Source organism: Ornithodoros turicata, chromosome 6, assembly GCF_037126465.1.
Source record: "Ornithodoros turicata isolate Travis chromosome 6, ASM3712646v1, whole genome shotgun sequence".
NCBI classification, from domain to species: Eukaryota; Metazoa; Arthropoda; class Arachnida; order Ixodida; family Argasidae; genus Ornithodoros; species Ornithodoros turicata.
The window spans coordinates 334933-355313 of NC_088206.1; the positions used below are offsets into that span (position 1 = coordinate 334933).

The 20381-nt window shown below is 48.0% G+C and overlaps 1 protein-coding gene across 2 annotated transcripts; it reads right to left on the reverse strand.

Annotated features, from left to right (window-relative positions):
- Nucleotides 1–7: 7 nt before the first annotated feature.
- On the reverse strand, nt 8–19230 carry LOC135398743 (uncharacterized). 2 transcript variants are annotated; one of them, XM_064630143.1, is made up of 5 exons: nt 19123–19230; nt 18527–18686; nt 18377–18478; nt 17065–17247; nt 8–81 (listed from the first exon to the last, which is right to left on the reverse strand). In XM_064630143.1, exons 2-5 carry the CDS (start codon nt 18684–18686, stop codon nt 68–70), a joined length of 459 nt encoding a protein of 152 aa, XP_064486213.1. In that variant the 5' UTR covers nt 19123–19230; the 3' UTR covers nt 8–67. The 2 variants fall into 2 exon arrangements, with proteins under 2 accessions (XP_064486213.1, XP_064486214.1); XM_064630144.1 differs by lacking the exon at nt 19123–19230 and adding an exon at nt 18768–18857.
- Nucleotides 19231–20381: the final 1151 nt, after the last annotated feature.

Consider the following 20381-nt stretch of genomic DNA (forward strand, 5'->3'; position numbering starts at 1 on the left):
AATGGGCTCATACGAAATTCTTTATTCCCCGTTTGGAAGCACCTCTGGACGGCACCTTGCACCAGATTTATTGGTCCCAATCTGGAAGGCAGGCAATGAAACTCTGTGATGGTACTCAAAACCATGGAAGCACACAATGACATCAAGCAAACTTCTTCTCAGTTATGGCAGGAAGTAAAAAAAAAAAAAAACAGAACAGCACCTGTCTTTCTGTATGTGGATGACAGGCATTCATGGGACTGGTCAGAGCTGCCAGACTGATAAGTTAAACGAGGTCTCCTACTCTGATCAGGATTAAGTGCCAAAACATGCCAACCAACAAGCACCTTTCATCCAGTAGCTCATTTCCAGAGACCAGCTTTATTAGAGAGTCATTATCAGTTCCCTCTTCCTTATCGGTAGGTGCTGATCAGGTGGCAGGCCTTGGCAGGTTTCGGCAAATGAAGAACGTGAACCTTGTGAAACTCAGCACTCAGCGAACCTTTATGCCCAGTTCACCAGACCAGAGCAGCTGCTATGAAGCCACTTTGTCAATTCGTCTTTGGTTGCCAGCCCCAATCAGCTGTTGCCGCGTCCTCATTGTCACCATTAACCTTGTCAGTTGTTATCAGTCAACAGTCAGAATGAGTTTCCTTTATGGCCAATCACCATTCCTTATCAGTCGATAGCTCTTTAACCAGAATCAACTAGTCAGCCCCTATCAACACCGATCCACATAGACCTCAGCCTTTCGCCCGTTATCAGTCACTGCCGTTAACTATATAAGCTCTAGCAGGAATTATCACTGGCTGAATATTTATGCAAAGTATCCAGCATCGATTACGCGCTTTTTGTGGGTCCCTCTCTATGAACCCTCAGCAGTCGACACATTCAATAATGGGGTACGAATCCCATTTAAAGTACTTAAACAGCACTCGGATTAAATTGAAAGGCAATTGTATTTCAGATTACACCTACATTAACTCTGGTGGCACTTTGATTAAAATGGCCGGGAAACCATTTAGTTTCCCCGAGGTCGCAGAAAAGTTCCTGAACCAAACACTGCAGAGGAACATGGAAGGCACTTGGAACGTATATCTTTTACAACGTTATCGCAAAACATTTCCTTTGGGGAAGTGCGAATTTACATGCGATACTTTATATGTCTACGTGCGAAGGGGTGAAGGAGCACAGAAAGCCATCTCCAAGATTTTCTGTTTGACGTTTGGGGGTGGCCTCCTTGAAACCTCCGATATTACTATATCCACGTCCAAGTCCGCGCGACGGGCCATCTTCTGCGTGTCCTTCTAGGAGACAGAGTGAAAAGGCAGAGTGAATGAATCACTTTGCATGGTGCATTTTTTGTTTAAAAATGGGTAGTGACCGAAGTGCTTCTTTACGCAGGCCTTCTGCATCTAGGTGCCAGTAGTCCATCCAGAACCACAAACATAGGGGGTAGCAAAATATTGGGGGGAGTCATCATTACAGCTATGTCGTAAAGAAAATAAAAGTTGGGGATCTGCCGTTGGTGCTGCCCTCGGTTAACAGGTATCATCCACGAAAAAGCCAATCTTTGAACTGTGGGAATTTGGCACAGAAACAAGTGGCCTCCGAACTGTTCCTCCCCTACCGGTCCATTGTCCACGACGTGAGCGAAATGTGAAGGATTATTGTTGGTTTCCACGCTCAGCAAACGCCCAAGATGCAATGCGTGCGCAAAGAGCACTGGCATTTTCTGAACTCGTCTATTGGTTGCCGGTGAGGGATGCTGCGTTTACACCACATTGGCATGGCCTTCTCGTAAACTGGGAAGTCTCAAGAAATTAGGATGGACAGGTCAAACACTACTTTCCATTCACTCTTACATGTTTTCTCTACCTCAGATGGAGTTCTCCTCGACTCGTTTGCCTATCTGCCCGTGGTTCTTTTTTATTTCTCTAATATATGTCCCAATGATCCTAGTTTATCTTCCTCTTTGCATGTATATGCCAGTGTCCTTCCATGTTACAAACGTCTTCAATGAACAATATAGTCCTTTTATTTTTTCGCCCTATTGTGTCTCGTTTGCTCGTCGAACAGTTTCGAACTATCATGCTCCATACAAGAAAGGAGCTTAAGATATCGAGGTGGTCAATTCCTTTCTGCTATACTCTCGCCCTCATAGCCGCAGCTGCTTTGTCCACAGGCACCACGCTCCATTCGTTCGGGTCCCGAGCTTTGTAAGACTGTAATCCTGTCTGCACAAACTCCACCAGAAGAGAATGCTATTCAAAAAGTATGATCCCTCTCCTTCCTTCCCTGCGCTACTCAGCTACGTCACGAAGCTCTTACGTATCATAATGCCGCATTTCAGACTCTTCGCCAATGAGAGCGTTCCAAGGGAAAGGATATTTCGAAGCGCCTGTATTGGGACGTCAAAATGAGGTCATCGCATATAGTGCAGCGAATATTCTTACTTTTTAGCGCCAATTATTTTTTGGAAAGTTTTACAGCTACCGTTCGTGAAAAAGAAAGCCGATAAATGTAATTCTAACAAATTGTTTTAGCTGTTGTATTTCCCTAGCATAGTTAATTATAGCATGTTGTAAAGGGAGGATTTCCCAGGGGTCCTAACTGCATGGTCGCAGATAGTCTAAGACCATCCTGGCTGCGTATGAGATGACAGAATTCGCGGAATTCATGGTTGGGAAAAATGCAGGGTGCTTGGATCGTCGACAAAACGATGTTAGGAAACTGACGATGGAAAATATTGCAATACTTGAGTAACTTAGATACAGTTACGTTTTGCAGTTACTTTAACCAAAAGCGGTAACTACAAGGGTCGTTGATCAAGACATTTGCTCAATAAAAATTTGTCTCTATGGTAGGATGGGACAAGTGTAAGGTTGCCCACATCACACTTGAAAAAGCAAGCGTCACCTGTATTGTCATCAAGCAGGCGAACTACTTATGGAGGCCCCGGCAAAAGGCTGCCGGGGCCTGGTGGCAACCCTACTCACAGCATTACGAGACGACCAGAGGCGGAGATAGAAGAAGAACAACAACAACAACATTCCCGGTGTGCGCAGCAGCAGCGTCAGCTGGGGTAAACCATAACCGAAGCAGACGACAGAGCAGTGTCCCTCAAAGTTGCCATGCTGCTTGGTGGCGCGCCGCATCGGGACGGCGTTGAGCGAGACTGGGAGGTACCCGGGTTCGAATCCCGGTGCCGGCGGTGGGGTTTTTCCTGGGTTTTCCTGAGACGCTTTCAGACATATGTTCCGTTAGAAGTCGGCCCAGGGCGTCAGTTGTGACGTTGCCCACCTCGCTGTGAGGCCGACAACGGCGAGCCCTTCCACCAGCACCACCGTTGAGCGAGATCCGCGCCGATGCCGTAGCCGTCAGTATGGATCTCCGTGGTAAGCCGCAGATCAAAGTAGGAAAGCACGGTTTAAAGCCTGGTCACATCCGTGGTTCCAGTCAAAAGTAAATGCCACGAAACACGTCCCGTCAGGACAATGCATTGAATGCAACTCAATGTGGCTTTTACAGCTCAGTGGCGCTACCACAAGGATCTCTCTAAATCAGCTCGCCCTTTCACTTTGTCAAAATTGCTTGGACCATGGCCAAATCCAGCCCACCAAAGTTTTTAGACACCGTAGGACTTGGGTCTTCACTGTGAGACGACCCATTTCACCACACTAGCACAGACAATCGGGTACTCCCCACCCACCAGCATTCAAATAAAATTGTTGTTGTCCTCAGGGCAGCGGCACTATCATGGCGGCGAGCAGTGTGTCTGTAGCTATGGAACCACGATGGGTAATCAAGTTTCTTGTGAAGGAGAACGTCAAGCCAGCTGATATTTTGCAAAGATTACAGGCACAGTATGGGGAACAAACGATGTCAAGGGGAAGACTGTACGAATTGTGTAGGCGAAGGACGGGATATGGTGACAAATGAACCACGCCAGTGAACATTGCAGGCGTTGAGCAAGCCATCCTCGAGAACCGGCGAGTACCAGTTCGGGACAATATTAGTGTCGGCAGTGTGGAGACAATCATTCACGAACATCTGTGCAAGATTGGTTCCCAGACAGCTCGCTTGTGACCAGAAGAGAGCGCGCATGACAGTCTCTGAGCAGCTGTTGAACCGGTTTCAATCCGAATTTCTACTTTCTCTATCATCACATGTGACGAAACCTGGGTGCATCATTTCACCCCAGAGACAAAAAGAAGCAGCATGGAATGGCGGCATAAGGCTTCCACTCCGCCAAAGAGAAGCAAGATGCAGTCTTAAAACATCCATCTCGGGAAAAAAAATTAAAAGATGCAGCCGTCTTCTGGGTATCCATGTCCACGTTGATAACGGCGCCGTGCGAAACGTTATTCGCAAGAAAATTGGACGGCAGCAACCCTGGCTGAAATGAGGTTTTGTTCCATTCCCTTTACAGCCCCCGAAGCGATTTCCATTTGTTGGGGCCCCATGGGAGGGAAGATCGGTTCACATAGATCAAGAAAGATGTCCCGCAGTGGCTAGGACAGCAGTCCACTTTTTCTACGCCAAAGGCATCGAAGAATTGTCACGTCAGCGGTGTCCAGTCTAGATGTGCACTGTGAATACTTAAAAAAAACTGACGTAGTTTGGTGCTTCCCGAATTTTCTATTGTATTTAAAGAAATTGTAGCAGCCCCAGCGGTGCTATCATCATCCTGGTTCAATATCTCGCGCCTCAGTCGCCTCTTCTACGTCCGCGAGCAAGCTTCTGCCTGACGTTACCTCATTGACACTGGGGCGGAAGTCAGCGTAATCCCCGCAAGCCGTACAGACCGTCGACAACAATCCTTGTATTCCCTTACTGCAGTGAACGGTTCCCGAATCCCGGTCTGCCCAGCGGTCGCTCACCCTAAACCTCGGCCTCCGACGCACCTTTCGGTGGATTTTTCTCGTGGCTGACGTAACCCAACCCATTATCGGAGCCGATTTCCTTACCCACCACCATCTCCTCGTCGATATGCGCCGTCGCAAACTCGTAGACTCCTCCACCAGCCTCACTGTGTCGGGCATACGTTCGTCCTTGCAATCGCTTCGAATTGCCTTCTACCAAGACTCAAGCAACCCCTTCCTCGTCATCTTGAGGGACTTCCCGCAGCTAACTCGCCCTCCTGACTGGACCCGGCCCGTGAAGCACAGCGCGGTTCATCATATCGAGACCACAGGCCCCCCGGTCTTCACTCGTCCCCGCCGTCTTCCGCCGGAGAAGATGGCCATTGCACGCGCGGAGTTCGACCACATGCTGGAAATGGGAATCATCCGCCCATCCTCCAGCAGCTGGGCGTCGGCGCTGCACATGGTGCCTAAGAAGACCGGCGACTGGCGCCCCTGCGGGGACTACAGAGCCTTAAATCGCGTTACCATCCCCGACCAGTACCCCATCCCCCATGTCCATGACTTCACAGCATCCTTACATGGCGCTACTATATTCTCGAAGCTGGACCTCATACGGGCATACCATCAGATCCCCGTTGCCGAGGCAGATATCCCAAAAACTGCCATAACGACCCCTTTCGGGCTCTTCGAATTTCCACGGATGCCATTTGGCCTTCGTAATGCAGCCCAATCGTTCCAACGGTTCATCGATCGTGTCATCCGTGGCCTGCCGAATGTCCACGCCTACATCGACGACATTCTGGTGGCCAGTCCAACACCCGAACAGCACGACGCCGACCTGCGCCAGCTATTTTCCCGCCTCACCGATTTCGGCATAATAATCAACGTTAACAAGAGCGAGTTCGGCGTTCCCGAATTGGACTTCCTGGGCCATCACATTTCCTCGGCTGGCATTTCTCCTCTACCATCCAAAATCCGAGCGTTCATAGATTTTCCGCAACCCGCCAACTTGCAGCAGCTACGGACATTTTTGGGGATGACAAACTTCTACCGCCGCTTCATCCCGCACTGTGCGGAGATATTAAGACCACTCGAATAGTTCCTGTCCATCAAGCGCTCCGCCACCTCGTCTCTGTCCTGGACTGCTGACACTTCTGCCGCATTCGCCAACATCAAGGAAGCTCTTGCTAACGCCACCATACTGGTGCACCCGGTACATGGCGCACCAACCGCCCTCATGGGAACCTTCAGTCGGGAGCTACTCGCAATTTACCTTAGCATCAAGCACTTCAGACATTTCCTCGAAGGCCGTGGTTTTTCAATTTTTACGGACCACAAATCGCTCGTCTACGCATTCCGTTCTTCCGGAGCCAACTACTGCGGTCGTGAGCAACGACATCTTGCCTTTATCGCAGAGTTCACCTCAGACGTCCGCCACATCTCCGGCCCCCTCAACCCCGTCGCCGACGCCCTCAGCCGCGTTGACATAGATCTCTCCGCCCTTGCGTCCGCGACGCCTGCACTTGACCAGCTAGCCGAGCTTCAAGCCCAAGACGAAGAACTGAAGTCTCTGCGGTCGGCGGCGTCGACAAGCTTGATTCTTGAGGACGTAACACCTTCCCCGGAGCTCGTACCCCAATCTGCTGCGACGTTTCCCGTGGCACTCCTCGACCATTCCTACCCCCTGCAGTACGCCGCTCGGTGTTTGATTCTGTGGCGCACACCGGTATCCGTGCCACGCAACAGCTAATTTCTTCACGTTACGTCTGGCCTGGTATGCGCTGCGACGAGCGCTGGGTTCGCTCCTGTCAGGGTTGCCAGAAGTCCAAAGTCACCCGGCACACGACTTCGAACCCGGGTCGATTCCTTGAACCGGACATCCGTTTCGCGCACATACATCCTGACCTCGTCGGCAGTGGCGTATCTAGAGCTACCTGCGCCCATGGCAACCAATGAGTCTGCGCCCTTGTTCAGGCACATATCGAGGACACAGTTGGTCATGTTTTGTAAATACACACACAAATGGCCCACTAATGTCACATGATAGCCTTTCTGGCTTTTGCTACTACAAATTTGTCGATAATGTCACTGAAATCAATTTTTTCTGTTTCTTCTCCTTCAACACTTAGGACAGCAAGGTCGGAAAGCCTGTCCTGGCCCATTGATGCTCTTAAATACGAAAGTATCAGCTTAAGCTTGCTAAGCTTGCTTGTAAAGTATAAGCTTGCTAAATGACCGCTCACAGCTGGCAATTGAAACCGCGATCGTAAGCATTATCTGGACCGCAACCCGAAGGTTCGGGAAGACATTCTCATCCCCATAGTGAACAATAAATTCAAGAAGCTCTTCGGGTCTCAATATTTTGTTTTCTGTGCGCCTCGCGAGCAACATTCTGCAGTCTAAAATTTCTTCGTACAGCTCGTTGCCGTCAACATCGGAAGTGTAAAATTTGCCGAAATCGCCCCTACACCTTTACACCTGCCCCAGCCCGACACGCGGGTTCAGGTCGACCCTCTTGTTGGTCCGCCCGATACGAACTCCTCTTTTCGTCGGGTCCATTTCCTTGCTCAGATATCTCTCTCAAAGTCCCACTGCTGCGATCGGCTTGCTACCTAAACATCCTCAAATGCTGCTGTCACGTCTCGAGTGGGATGTCCCTTTTGTTTAGGCTGCTTTGGTCTCCGCCGTGACAGTCGCTCACTGAGCTGGTTCGGTTTGCTCACGGTGCCCCGTTCTCGTCAAATACGTCACGCGCCCAGTTTAGCTACCTCGTGGTTAACATGATGTCCTTGGGGATGCGTTTTCGTGTGGTCCGCACTACGTTTCACACTACAACCTCTCTAATGGCGGGTGGATCATTTCTGAATGTGCCAGGTTGAGTGCCCGACCTGTTATTTGAGAGTTATGGGGGAGCCCGAGAGTTATTTGAATGATGATGAATGGGGAGTTTCATCGCCAGGGGCGATACTCTACAACACATTGCTGGCGGTGAAATGAAATAATGACTCGCCCCACAGTGACGACCCAAGTGCTTTTGGGGAAGAGCGTTGGTGGGCTGGATTTGGCCATAGTGAGATGTGAACGGCTAGTAGTTGCAATAGCCTGGTAGTGCAGATTACCGCACTGATGGCATATATAGGAGAGTCAACTTGTCGCAAGTATAAAACCCACATTGAGTCGCATTCGATGAATTAATGTTGAGTCTTGATGAGAGGAAAGCGAGCGCCGGATCAACGCTTGCAAGCATAGATGGCGGCAAAATGTCAGTTCTTAATCGGCGGGAAGCCAGAGACGTGTAGTGTCACACTGGACGTCGAAGAAGGAACGACGGTCTCTTCTCAGCAGTGCAATACTCGTTCGTCTCCTACAGATGAGAGAGCCGTGCTTCTGCGCGGCGCTGTCAGCCTGATCACCACGGCAACGTAATGGGCTGGAACCCACTGGAGAACTAGCTTGTGTAGCGCTTCGTACATATGCTGGTAAGCCATTAACGCATCCGTCACCAAGGGTGCGGACGAGCCTCGTACGCCTGTATTCTCAATAGCTTGCAGCGCAGATTTGGAGTCGGTGAACACTGTTCATTCTCGCAGGCTAAATCAACTATGTGCTGCAGAGATAATACGTAGAATGGTATAGAGCTTTGCAGCCGTTCGGCTGGCTCGTTCCTGAAGGTCCGATAGACTCACGAAGATGGGCGGGACCGGTAGAGACCAAGGTGCTTCCAGCGGAGTTCCTGAGCTACGAAGCCAGTGATTGATGCTCGGGCGTATAATCTGCGCTACTCGATAACAGTCAGTTTTGGGGCGGTATCGAATTTTCCTGAGGAACGGGTGACAGCGATTGTACGCACGTAAACGGAGGAAGTGCTGGGCTGTTTCTTTTTCACGTAGAACCTCAATCGGGAGCCCTCCAGCTTCAGCGAGAACTTGCCATGTTTCAGCCATTCTTGAAACTCCAAGGCAACGACGTAGACTACGAGCAAACAGGGTCCGAAGATTATTTAATGGCGTTCTGGAAATCCTGTGCAGGAGCGTAAGGCTGTAAAGTACAGTCGCACGCACGAAGGCTGTGTGAACTGCAAGAAGGAAGCGCTGATCACAGTCCCATCCTGAGCCAGAAAGATGCTCAACTCTTACTTTGTCCGACGTCCCCCTTGGCAGCCTAAACTAGTAATGTCACACCAACTACCCCAACTTTGCACTTTGGTAAGATGCTCAACAGCAGAAAGCCTGACCACGCTAAGGAAGCGATGGAAACGTACAAGCTCAAGCTTCTTGGCACCGACCCACAGAGGGAAATTTGTCATAGCCTTTTGTGTGAACGGGAGCTCGATGCACTTTTCGGGTGACTTTACGGCCTACTTTTGTCTAGTAGTACACAGAGATCGGGTTACAGTGAAATGCTTCCAGACTTCATAAACGTACCAACTAGGTAAACTATAAAGCTAATGCCATTGTAGAGCAACTGACCAGTAGAAGAACGGTCCTCGACATATGCCAGCCAGAGCGGAACTGGGGCACGAACATTTATTCACCCGGCATCCGAGTATGCCACCGGGAGCGCTACAGGGCTGCGCTCTTAGCCACCTAGATCGGAGCAGAGTTTGCGACGGTCGATCTGGACGATGACCAGGTGACGCGTTTGGGGATAGCACTGGGTAGGGGCCAGTGTAAAGAGGTGTTAGGGGTGGTCTAGCACAGTCCGACCTGATGAAGACATGCGTGGCGTTCCGAACGTCTTGATGGGCAAAGGCTGTACGCCGTGTTGATATGCGAGGGTGAACCAGGGTGATGTTGAGGAACAATTTCCGTAGATCTTCCACGTAGGTGCAGGGGGATGGCATGGAGCGATCTCCACTTTGGTACAAATCGAGTCAGAAAATCGTCTGGGAGACACAGTGTGGATCCGCTGGGGCACACTGGAGGTCTTCCTTGACTGTGGATCTTTTTCGGAGTAATGTGAGAAGAAGGTGACGGGTCCAGTGCGTGGGATTAACCTGCGCCGTGAGGGCATCTGTCAGCTGGCGATGCAGCCTCTCAATCAGGCCGTTCGCCGTTGGGTGGTAGGCCGTGGTTTGGATATGGCGGGTTCCCAGGATGCACAGCAGGGCGGTGAAGAGCGCGCATGTAAGGATGTATTTGATACCGTTAGATGGAGGCAGCGGTCCGACGATGTCGATGTGCACATGGTCGAACCGAGTGCGGGGAGGAGGGTCCTCGTATACCTACCAGCCGTAGAGCGTTGGCAGGATAAAGATGTCTTTACCCAGTCTTGTACGTCCTTGTTCATGTTCGGCCACACATACCTTGCGCAAGATGAGCTTCTGGGTGGCACGCACGTCAGGGTGGGTCACGTTGTGCAGAGCATCGAAGACAGGTCAGCGGAGGGTAGGCGGCATGACAGGGCGGTTGACACCCGTGACAGTGTCGCAGCGAGAGGAAGGTCTTGGACGTGGATGGTGTCGGGTATTTCATGCAGTGTAAGGAAAGGTTCATTCTCAGCTCGAAGTTGGGGTATCCCGTTGTCATCGACTTAGAGGCAGCGGAAATGTTTGCCGATGTTCTAGTCAAGCCACCACCTCCAGCTATGAATGGCATTCATCTCGTATACGGCGACCACGTCCTGGATAAGCCCTTCACGTGGACGGAGTTGAAACCAGCCCCCCCAAAGGTGCCACCGTGGCCGTGCGCCAGGGCTGGACAAGATATCGTACCAAGCCCTGAGAAACCTGGAAAACATAGCCCCCCCCCCATAGCCCGGCCGAAATGTCTCACCGCATCGGAACTGACGATCTCTATGTCGATCTATGCTGATGATGTAGCACTGTGTTGCATAGGGTGCAAAATGGACAGCTAAAGGCAAAGATGGAAGCAGCTCTGCAGATCATCTCCGCACATTTGGAAAGGGAAGGACTTAGCGTCTCGACGGAAAAGTCGTGCTCCATGATCATCAATCGCAAACGTCGACGACAAGTCAGCGTAGAGCACCGAGGCTACTCATTGCCGATTCTGGAGCGCCAAAGGTTCCTGGGGGCCACTATTGATGACAGGTTGGATTGGAGCTCACAGGTAGCAGCCATTAAGACATCCATCCGGTCGTTCCCGAATGTCTTCCGACGCCTCCAGGGCACAGACTGGGGCTGTCCTCCAGCGACGCTCCTTTCCCTACATAGCGCGCTCGTCCTCCAGAGAATACTTTATTTCCTGCCCAATGCTCTCCCATCTGCTACCAGACTGTCTGAGTTGAAAGCAGCTCACCGCATGGGACTCCGAACCGCGTTAGGACTACCACAACGGACGTCCTGCGGGCTGGTCTACGGAGAATTCCAGTCGATGCCCCTTCGTCTATACAGTCCACAGAGCGCCTACTGCGGCAACTTGACCGTCTGCACAAATCACAGGAGGGAAGAAACATCATACGACGCATAAACGAACATTGAGGATCCCGTTTCAAGGTTGTGGAAGAAGGTACATACAGCCTGCTAGCGCTGCCGGGACCCGAAATGCGCCCACGACCTGCGCCATTTGATGTCGAAGAGCCTAAAGTAGCACTATCGATACAAGGACTCCAGAAAAATAGGGAAATCTCGGACATTATCATCCGGTCGATAGCGTCGGAACTGATCCACGAATAATACGGAGCAACTCTCAACGTGTACACTGATGGCTCAAGTAATCAAAAGCTGCAGAGTCGTACAGCGGCGTTCTGGATACCTGCGCTCCAGCACTCCTGGGGAGGCCGCCTAGATTCCTTCGTCTCATCAACCCCGGCCGAACAAGTAGCAATAGAGAAAGCGCTGGATTTCGTATCATCCATCCCTGACCAAGACGTACTCATTCTATCAGACTCTAAATGTGCACTTGAACGAATCACCAGATGCCATCAGGAGGACACCATCACGCACAAGATTGTAGACAGCCTCATGCTTTTAAAAGAAGAGGGGTTCAGTGTGCAATTCTAGTGGATCCCTTCACACGTCGGAATAGATGGGAATGTAAATCCGGTCGCCGCTGCTGCCCACACTGAACCACCGAACACGCCGGCGCCGCACGATCCTGAGAGCAGTAGCAGAAGGCGATTTTCAAGGCACCTCCAGAGTGTCGACCTTGCTACCATCCCAGCAGCGGCAGTCTTCCAGCAACTTCTGCCGACAAGAGACCTAAAGAGAAGACAGACGGTACTGCTCCACCGACTAAGGACAGTCACTAACACTATCACTCCTGCGCAAGATGGGTTTCGCTCCCTCTCCAGATTGCGGCTCCTGTTTCGCCCTCGGGGACCTCGAGCACGTCATTATGCATCGCCCCGACCACAAGACTGTCAGAGACGCGCTGCTGCACAAGTACAAAGCCCTGAACTTTCCCAGCGACACCTTTGACGACAAGGGTCAGCGCTTTGCCGTAGAGCAGCCCGGGACGAGCTGCTAGCCTTCGCAGCCAGCGTGGGACTATCGTGATGCCTCCACCCCTCTACCATCTGGCGCTTCCTTTATTTTCCCACCCCCTTTCTACGACAGAGTGTAACTTGCCGCCTTAAGGCGAGTTCCCACATATAGCGCTTCCCTGCATAGCGCTAGAAAATTGCGCTATATTTTCCTCCTCGCATTGCTGCGAACCGCTATAAATCCGCTCTTGTCGAAGTAGAGCCCCGGTGAACTTTTCTTGCGCTATATTGAGCGGTGAGTCTGCGTTAACCAATCGTGAGCGTCTTCCAGCCGTGACGTCGCGGGAGCTGGGGTTTGTTTTGCTTCGTCCGATCTCTCGAAGCAGCAAGGCGGGAAGGCGACGAAGACGACGACATGAAAATGGCCACGAGTTTCACCTGCTGCTTCGTGTGATCGGAAGCAACACAAACCCCGCGACGTCACGGCTGAAAGAAGCTCACGATTGGTTAAAGCAGACTCAGCGCTCAAGATAGCGCTACAAAAGTTGACCGGGGCTCTACTTCGACAAGAGTGGTTTAATAGCGCTTCGCAGCAATGCGAGGAGGAAAATATAGCGAAATTTTCTAGCACTATTTAGGGAAGCGCTATATGTGGGAACTCGCCTTTAGAAGTGCAGGCAGACCTCACTCTGCTTCCTCACCTACGACTTACCACTACCACAATAAAGATTGATTACCATCGTGACACCGCTGTGGTTGGTTGTGCTACAGACTGCGCGACAAGTTATGGATATAACACCTGCGACGTAAATGGATTACCGGCCGACGTTGAACTATACGGCAGGACCACAGACCACAGCAGGTAATGAAAGCTTGGGAAGAATCGACAGACGATTTTGAATCGTATACGGAGCGCTTCGCGCATGCACTATGTAGCTGCAAATGACATTCCGCCAGCAAAGAAAACATCATGTACTCGGTCCACGAGCGTTTGACATGTTATCGAAATTAGTTGTATACTCGGTCGTCCAACTTTGTAGGGACGTCGGATGATGAATCGGTGGATTTAGTGTTTCTATTGGAAACGCCACTGGACAGGCAGAATGCGTACAAGGTCAATGTTGAAGTTAAGAGACAACCGCTTTCAATGTTAATTCATACCGAAGTATCGGTTTCTATCTTTCCTGAAAGTGTTTATATGGAGAGCATTCCCTTCGCTTGAAGTGTATGAATGAATGAATGAGTTTTAATGTACCCAAGAACGGCCGCAGGAGCCTTGATGTTGGCGCACTATCAGATTACAGCAAAGTACAAGTATAGTATGCAGTAACACTATAAAAAGAACAAATGCAAGAATCAAACGCATGAAGGTGGGAAAGAATGAGCATACATACAGAAGATGTACATATGGGGGACATAATAGAACAAAATGATAATTAGGGAAGAGGCACCAAAATTGCAGTATTTGAAACAATACATGAGACAGGTTACTAAACAATAATAGCAAAGGCAGCCAGAGCAAAGAAGCAGATGAAGGCACCAAAAGTTAAGGTAAGAAAGATGCAATGTCACGTTTAAATTCAGCATATGATATCACATGAGGACGAAAATGTGTTTACCAAAATTTGGCAACGTGTGAGTGGGTGATATGGGCAGGTTTTGTGTACATAAAATAACGGGGGATTGCGAAGGGCACCACAAGAATAGCGGAAATTTATGCGGCCTAGCAAGAATGGGGAATCAACAATGGAATGTACACACTTGTAAAGGAATGTGACATCAGCAATTTGACGCCGCGATGTTAGGGGGAGAAGTCGAAAGGATTTTAAGAGTCTCGGGTAGTCGAACGATTCAAAGCCAGGGATACCCCGGAGGTAAAAGTTGTCAACAAAGTCAAGTGCACGTTTCTGAACAGCTTCGAGGCGATTGCTCTCAGTAAGGCACAAAGCGTTCCATGCAACAGATGCATACTCTAGCTGTGGTAAAACGAATGTCTTGTAGAGTTTAACAAAAACAGAGGGAGTTGCAAAAACTTTGCACGTATAAGTTAAGTAACCCAGTGTCCGAAGAGCAGAACGACGTACTGCAGCGACATCATCATGGAACGTCAGTTTGGCATCAAAGCTGACTCCAAGATCACGGACACTAGTAACCCGAGATATTTCAGCACTTGACATATATGTAGCGAAAGAGAGTAACGTTTGTTTTACGGGTAAACGAAACGATCTGTTGCAGCGTTGACCTTGGGGCGGTTGTAAGTGCACGAATTAAGTATACTAGTTATGTCTTCCTGCAAGAGAGCACAATCTGAAGGTGATTATATAGTTCGCATTATTTACATGTCGTCAGCGTACTGTAACAGAGTTGAATGTTTAACAGACGCAAGGTCGTTGATGACAAAGTTGAAGAGTAACGGGCCAAGGTTAGACCCTTGAGGGAATACCCGAAGAAGGAACGAACACGTGAACCAGAGACAAGGACAGAGCAAGTGCATGCGCTCGCGTAAGTACGATTCAAGAAAACGATATTCGGAGACTCCATACGATTGCAATTTACATAAAAGAATACTATGATCTATTAGGTCACATGCTTTGGAAATATCAAAATAAATAACATCAACATGACCACGTGTATTCACAATCGGTGAAACTAGAGTCACTAAATGACTCTAGGTGAAACTAGAGAAAGGAAAGATACAAGGTTAGAGAGAGTTGACCTCCCTGCCAGAAAACCATGTAGCCATCGAAGCTATCTTGTTAAGTCATCGACAGTGAGTCTAAAAACTGATTCTGGAGAACGACTGTCGGTGCTTGGACAAATCTCAGTGACCGTCCGGTACGAACCGTTTTGGTTTGCTATTGTCATCATTTAGAATTTACACGCGCAAAATTAATGCGAATGTTGTTGTCGGTATCGAGGGGGTGGTTCGTATTCGATATGATGCTCGCCTAAATTTTTCGAATCCTTGCGAAGTCTCCCTTTGAAGTGAAACCTCTCCACATAGTACGGCGGTAAACAGGCCGCACACGTTGTGGCAGTGACATTAACGTTGCTGAGATCTACACTCTAAATAATTTTACACCTTAAAGGGTGTAAAAGAACATGTGCATGGCGCACACCTTTCAAGCTGTAACGGAACGCCTATCAAGAAATCAAGGGTGTAATTGTATGGAAGGGTGTAATGTAATCTGCAAACCATAGAAGAGGCAGCTGGAAATTATTACAGCTTCACTGCGAAAGTATAGAGTTTCAAGTTTTTACAGAAGCACATGCTTGGTACTTTGGAGTGTCATTGTGGCTACCTTGGCATCACTCTTCGATCACAGCCATGCAAAATATTCTTTAAAAAGCCAAGAATATACTTTTCTCACACTGAACTTGTAACACTTTCCAGGCATACTACTCAGCTGTACCCTGTGTGCAGCAAAAATACGACATTGCAGACACATGTTGCACAGTACGCACATGTTATAGGTGATTGATGTGGGTATTTGCGGGCATCATGCATATAAGACACAATCACAGGAACTGAATAGTTATGCTTTTATTAGGTTGACATTATGCCATGCAGCATATATATCCTACATTACGTAAGCATGAAGGTATTCAAATGTATCACTTAATACAGCTTTATCATATAGTCCTCTAACCTTGAGAGGTTATATGACAGTGTACCAAATGTTGAGTAACTGAGCATTTGGTCGTTATATCACAACTTGTATCACAAGCTTAAGCTCTGAGTACCACAAGCACTCCAATACTGCACAGGAACAGGAATACAACTAGCCTGTGTAATGGAGCCTGTCCCACCTCTAAATACACCCTTTGTTGCACCCTCATCAGTCATCACACCGTCCTGACAATGAATGTCTCATAAAAGGGTGTAATTCACCATAGTTACACCCTCGAAAATTTTCAAGCCAAGGTTCTAGGGTGTAAAATAGGTGTAATACATGAGAATACACCAATTTTACACCTTTAAAGGTGTGAAAATATTTAGAGTGGACTCAGTCGCAGGACGCGGCTGACGTTGTAGGGTATGAGATTGACTGCCAACGCTAAACGTTTTTCGGGATCGAGGGAGATACATAGTTTTGGTAGCTCAGCTCCATCTGACGTCAGTCAGTGACGCTTGCTGACGCATTGAAGGAGGGAGAGCCTTGATCTGCTTCGTAGAAAATGAAAGCGCTTGGGTTATTGGGTTGCTTTCACTCTGTGTGTTGCTTAGACACAAAGAGTTTAGTTTAGTGGCCCTTTAAAATGCCAATAGACGATTTCAAAAAATTCCAGAGAGCTTAGCGTCGTATTGTACTTTGGGAGCCTGCTTATGAGAAAGGAGGAGAATGTCTCCAATCTGTTTCTGGTTCTCCTTAGAGTCACTAAATAAGCTTATTTAGTGACTCTAGTTCTCCTCTCAAGGGCCGATTGTCCACGAGGTGTCAAGGTTAAAGACGTGAAGGACTGTTCTCCCTTCCTCATGACAGGAATATTCCAGGATGCAACGCGTGCGCCAGGAGCACTGGGATTTCCTCAAATCATCTATACTAATAATTTCATTTCGCTAAAACACTGCCAGAAGTGAGCCACAAAGTTTCGGATACCCCAGGACAGAGTAGGTGGTAAGACAGTCAGACTGTGTTCCAGGTACACGTCGGAAGACTGACAACAGCTAATGAAGCGCAATGTTCCCAGATGGGTTGCAGACTATGACGTCTTTAATTTTAATTCATTAATGTGTGGCTAAATTAATTTTACGCACACAGAGTAAAAATGTTTTTTGGGACTTTAGTCCGTCGTACCAAGTTCTCCAACACTGTAATTTACGTAGACTTACCTGCGCATACAGCCATGCAGTCGGCCGGGTTGATGAACAAGTTGTAACTCCGCCTGCATCCAGTATAAGCGAATGGACGGCATGTCTTGGCCACGGAATCGAAGTAGAACATGTCCACTCGTTGAAGGCAGTTGCCCATTGCAGGGGAATCCGTGCAAGGATCCTTCACACATTGGTCCAATTCTTGATGGACGTGGAATTGAGATACATTCCATAAATGGAGTTCCAAGAGATTTACATTCAAACGTTCGCACGTCACATTTTCAGCTCAACCAAGACATCTCTACAACTGAGTCGTCATGATAGATACCGTAGACATAACGAACGGTACCGTTACGGTATTTCGTCAAAATGGAACAAGTCCTTGTATGTCATTTGCAAGTACGTAAAACTGAATGTTAAAAAAAAAAAAAAGATTCAAGTTGAAGTTGAAAATGGCAAATACAGAAATCAGACGGTGAGGTAAACAAAAAGCTTGAAACATGCTGTCTACAGCGAGCTAAAGAGTCGGATATTTGTCGTTCAGCTTACAACCGTTTTGCTTTGCATAAATACGTTTTTTTAGAACTAGGTCTAGGTAAAACTACATTTCTAACTAGAGTCTGACTTCTTTCGGGTTAAACTAGATTCACCTTGATTATTCCCTCCCGAATGAGCTTAGGAATATTAAAAACACTGGAGGAAGCCCATGATATTTGTTCCTCAAAAGCAGTCGACACATCAGTGAGTTTTAGTCTATCGTACGTTTACTGCTATACCCCGCTTGCTGCGAGTGCTGGATTCTTTAACCCATCCTGAAAGCGAGGCATTGTCTGGCCGAGCAGCAAACAACTGCAGCCGTTCGTAAGCAACCTGTCAATGCTAATGTGAAGGGTAGAACACGCGACAACGAGCGGAATAGGAGAGAACAGCGAAATAGCGCTTGCAGTCCACGTGATCCCTTTCTTTTTTTAGCTCTCATTAAAATTTAATGATATTTTTGGAGAAAAGCTACCAACGGTACCGGTGTGAAAAGTTAGTGACGCCAGTTTATGGGTCGTGTCGGCCACAAATGAAGTCCTTTCTGCGATTGCGATGAAATACCCCCCCAGGTGTTTCTTTCCTTCGTATAGCCCTTTGCAGAGCCCAATGCGGCATTCTATTCGTGGTCGTGAATGACACTTCTGAGAACTACTATTCATATACTAGCAGGGCCACTCCTGTCAGGTGTCGTTATACCAAGACAGATGTTTCCGAGGACAGTCGCTTTTCGCGGTTCTGTATATGATGCTCGTGGACATTGAAAATGGTTCTTCACCTAATGTATACATACCTCGATCAAAGTCTTTTCGCAGGTTGCGTCCGTAGCTTCGGAAGCGCCTCATTTTAGCCTCGATGTTTTCTGGATTCATGGACTTGAGCAGGACACCCATTTCTGAAAGAAAGACTATAAAAACTACGTTGGTGACTGCCGGTGGCGTACTCCCTGTGATGATGGGATGTCTTCCCCTCAATGCGTGCGGCGTGTCTCTGTACGTAAGGATGTTCTTGTAACAGTGCTCCACTCGACGCATGAACAAGTCATCCGAGCTGTAGCAACCACACAACAGGCACAACAGAAGAAGGGAGCGCATCGCTATCATCTAAAACCACAAAATACCGTCCATTTAATGAGAAGATCGCTGTCACCAACGTTCTGTAAGAAGCGCAAGGAGACTACGAACATGCACTTTGGGGACACACTTGGGAACGGTTTATGGAACGCCTAAAACGACTTCTCCCGTCAACATAAAGATTTCTTCCGGAATAACCTCCAACATGACTGTCGTCTTCGAGCTTGTCGTGACTACTCAATCGCGATATTTTTCAATTTGTGTCACTCCACGGACGCTCTTAAAACACGAGTGATTTAAGAGGCGGTAAAAGTCGCCCGAACGGCGTTCAGACGGTTCTTTCCGCTCTAAACGTTCGGGGTCGATTGCATGGGCATATTAAAGGGTGGACTTGATCTCTGTGTTTCGGTAAAATACGGTCACTAACAAAATCCCATTGATGATGAAGCAAGCAGGGAATACTCACCTGTGCGTCGCCCGGTAGCCGAGTGAGCTGCACGCGTCAGCGTCCCAACAAGAAAAGCAATCACGATTCTAATAAGCGACACGTGCAATTCGCGCACGTTCTGTTTGATTACCAATTATTACGACGTGACATCCTTATGGCATTCGGGAGGGACGATTTATACGCTTCATGCTATAAGGACCGCTGTCCAGGAATGCTTTCTAAATTAGAGAGATCTCTGGCCTATATGTTTCTATCAAGCACAAGAGAACACTGTATCCGCCCGACCTCGCAACTGGCCTCGTAAATTCTTTGCTCTGATTTTCCACGTGTATCGGACGGCTTCTTGTATGCAAATCACTCAAGTTCTGGCTTATACGAGTGGAACGTTCGTGCACAAGATTATCTAACTTTTGTGCAGTATGGAATTACTAAGACACTATTTACGCGACCCGTTCTGTGACATTAATATATTCGGAAAACCAGATCGTTACGGAGTCCGCGGCCTTTCGCTTTGTCTTTTTAAGAGTTATTTATTGAACAGAAAGCAATATGTTACAGTTGATAAGCAACATTCGTATCAGCTTGACTCGCAACGTGGTGTACCACAAAGGCCAATCTAGCTCTCAAGAAGGTTCCTGATTGGCTTATGGCAAATAAATTAAGACCTAACACATACAGATCATGTTTCATGATCTTCCGTCCATCAGGATACTTTTGAAATGATCCTTGTGCGTTGTAAATTGAATAGAGTACACCATGGGAAATTTTTACGGTATGTGTATCTGCGGACAGAAAAATTCTCAGTGTCTTTTTGCGTTATCCCGACTAAAACATCTTATTACTCTGAATGTCCTATTTTCTCTCTATTATGCTTTGTTTTAAATTAATTGTATTTTAATTAAATTATTTTAATTTAGAAACGATTTACACAGTAGTCTTGATACAAATCATCAAACGGATGCTATCTTCATCGGTTTTGCGAAAGCTTTTGACAAAGTTCCCCACGCTCTCTTGTTATCAAAACTCCAAGTCCACTTCTAGTCGCTTGGATTCGCAGCTTCTTCTCTAATTGTAGACAGTGTGTTTTTGCTAACAATGTAAATCAACAACAACAACAACAACGTAGTCTCTAAGCCCCCTTTTGTGTGTGTGTTTTCTTTTCTTTTTTTCTTAAAGTAGCACAGAAGTCATTTTTAACACCGTGTTTTCTTCCTATAAAACTGTTAAGTAGGCCAGTAAGATGCACCATGCGAAGTAATTCACACCACAGAGTCATA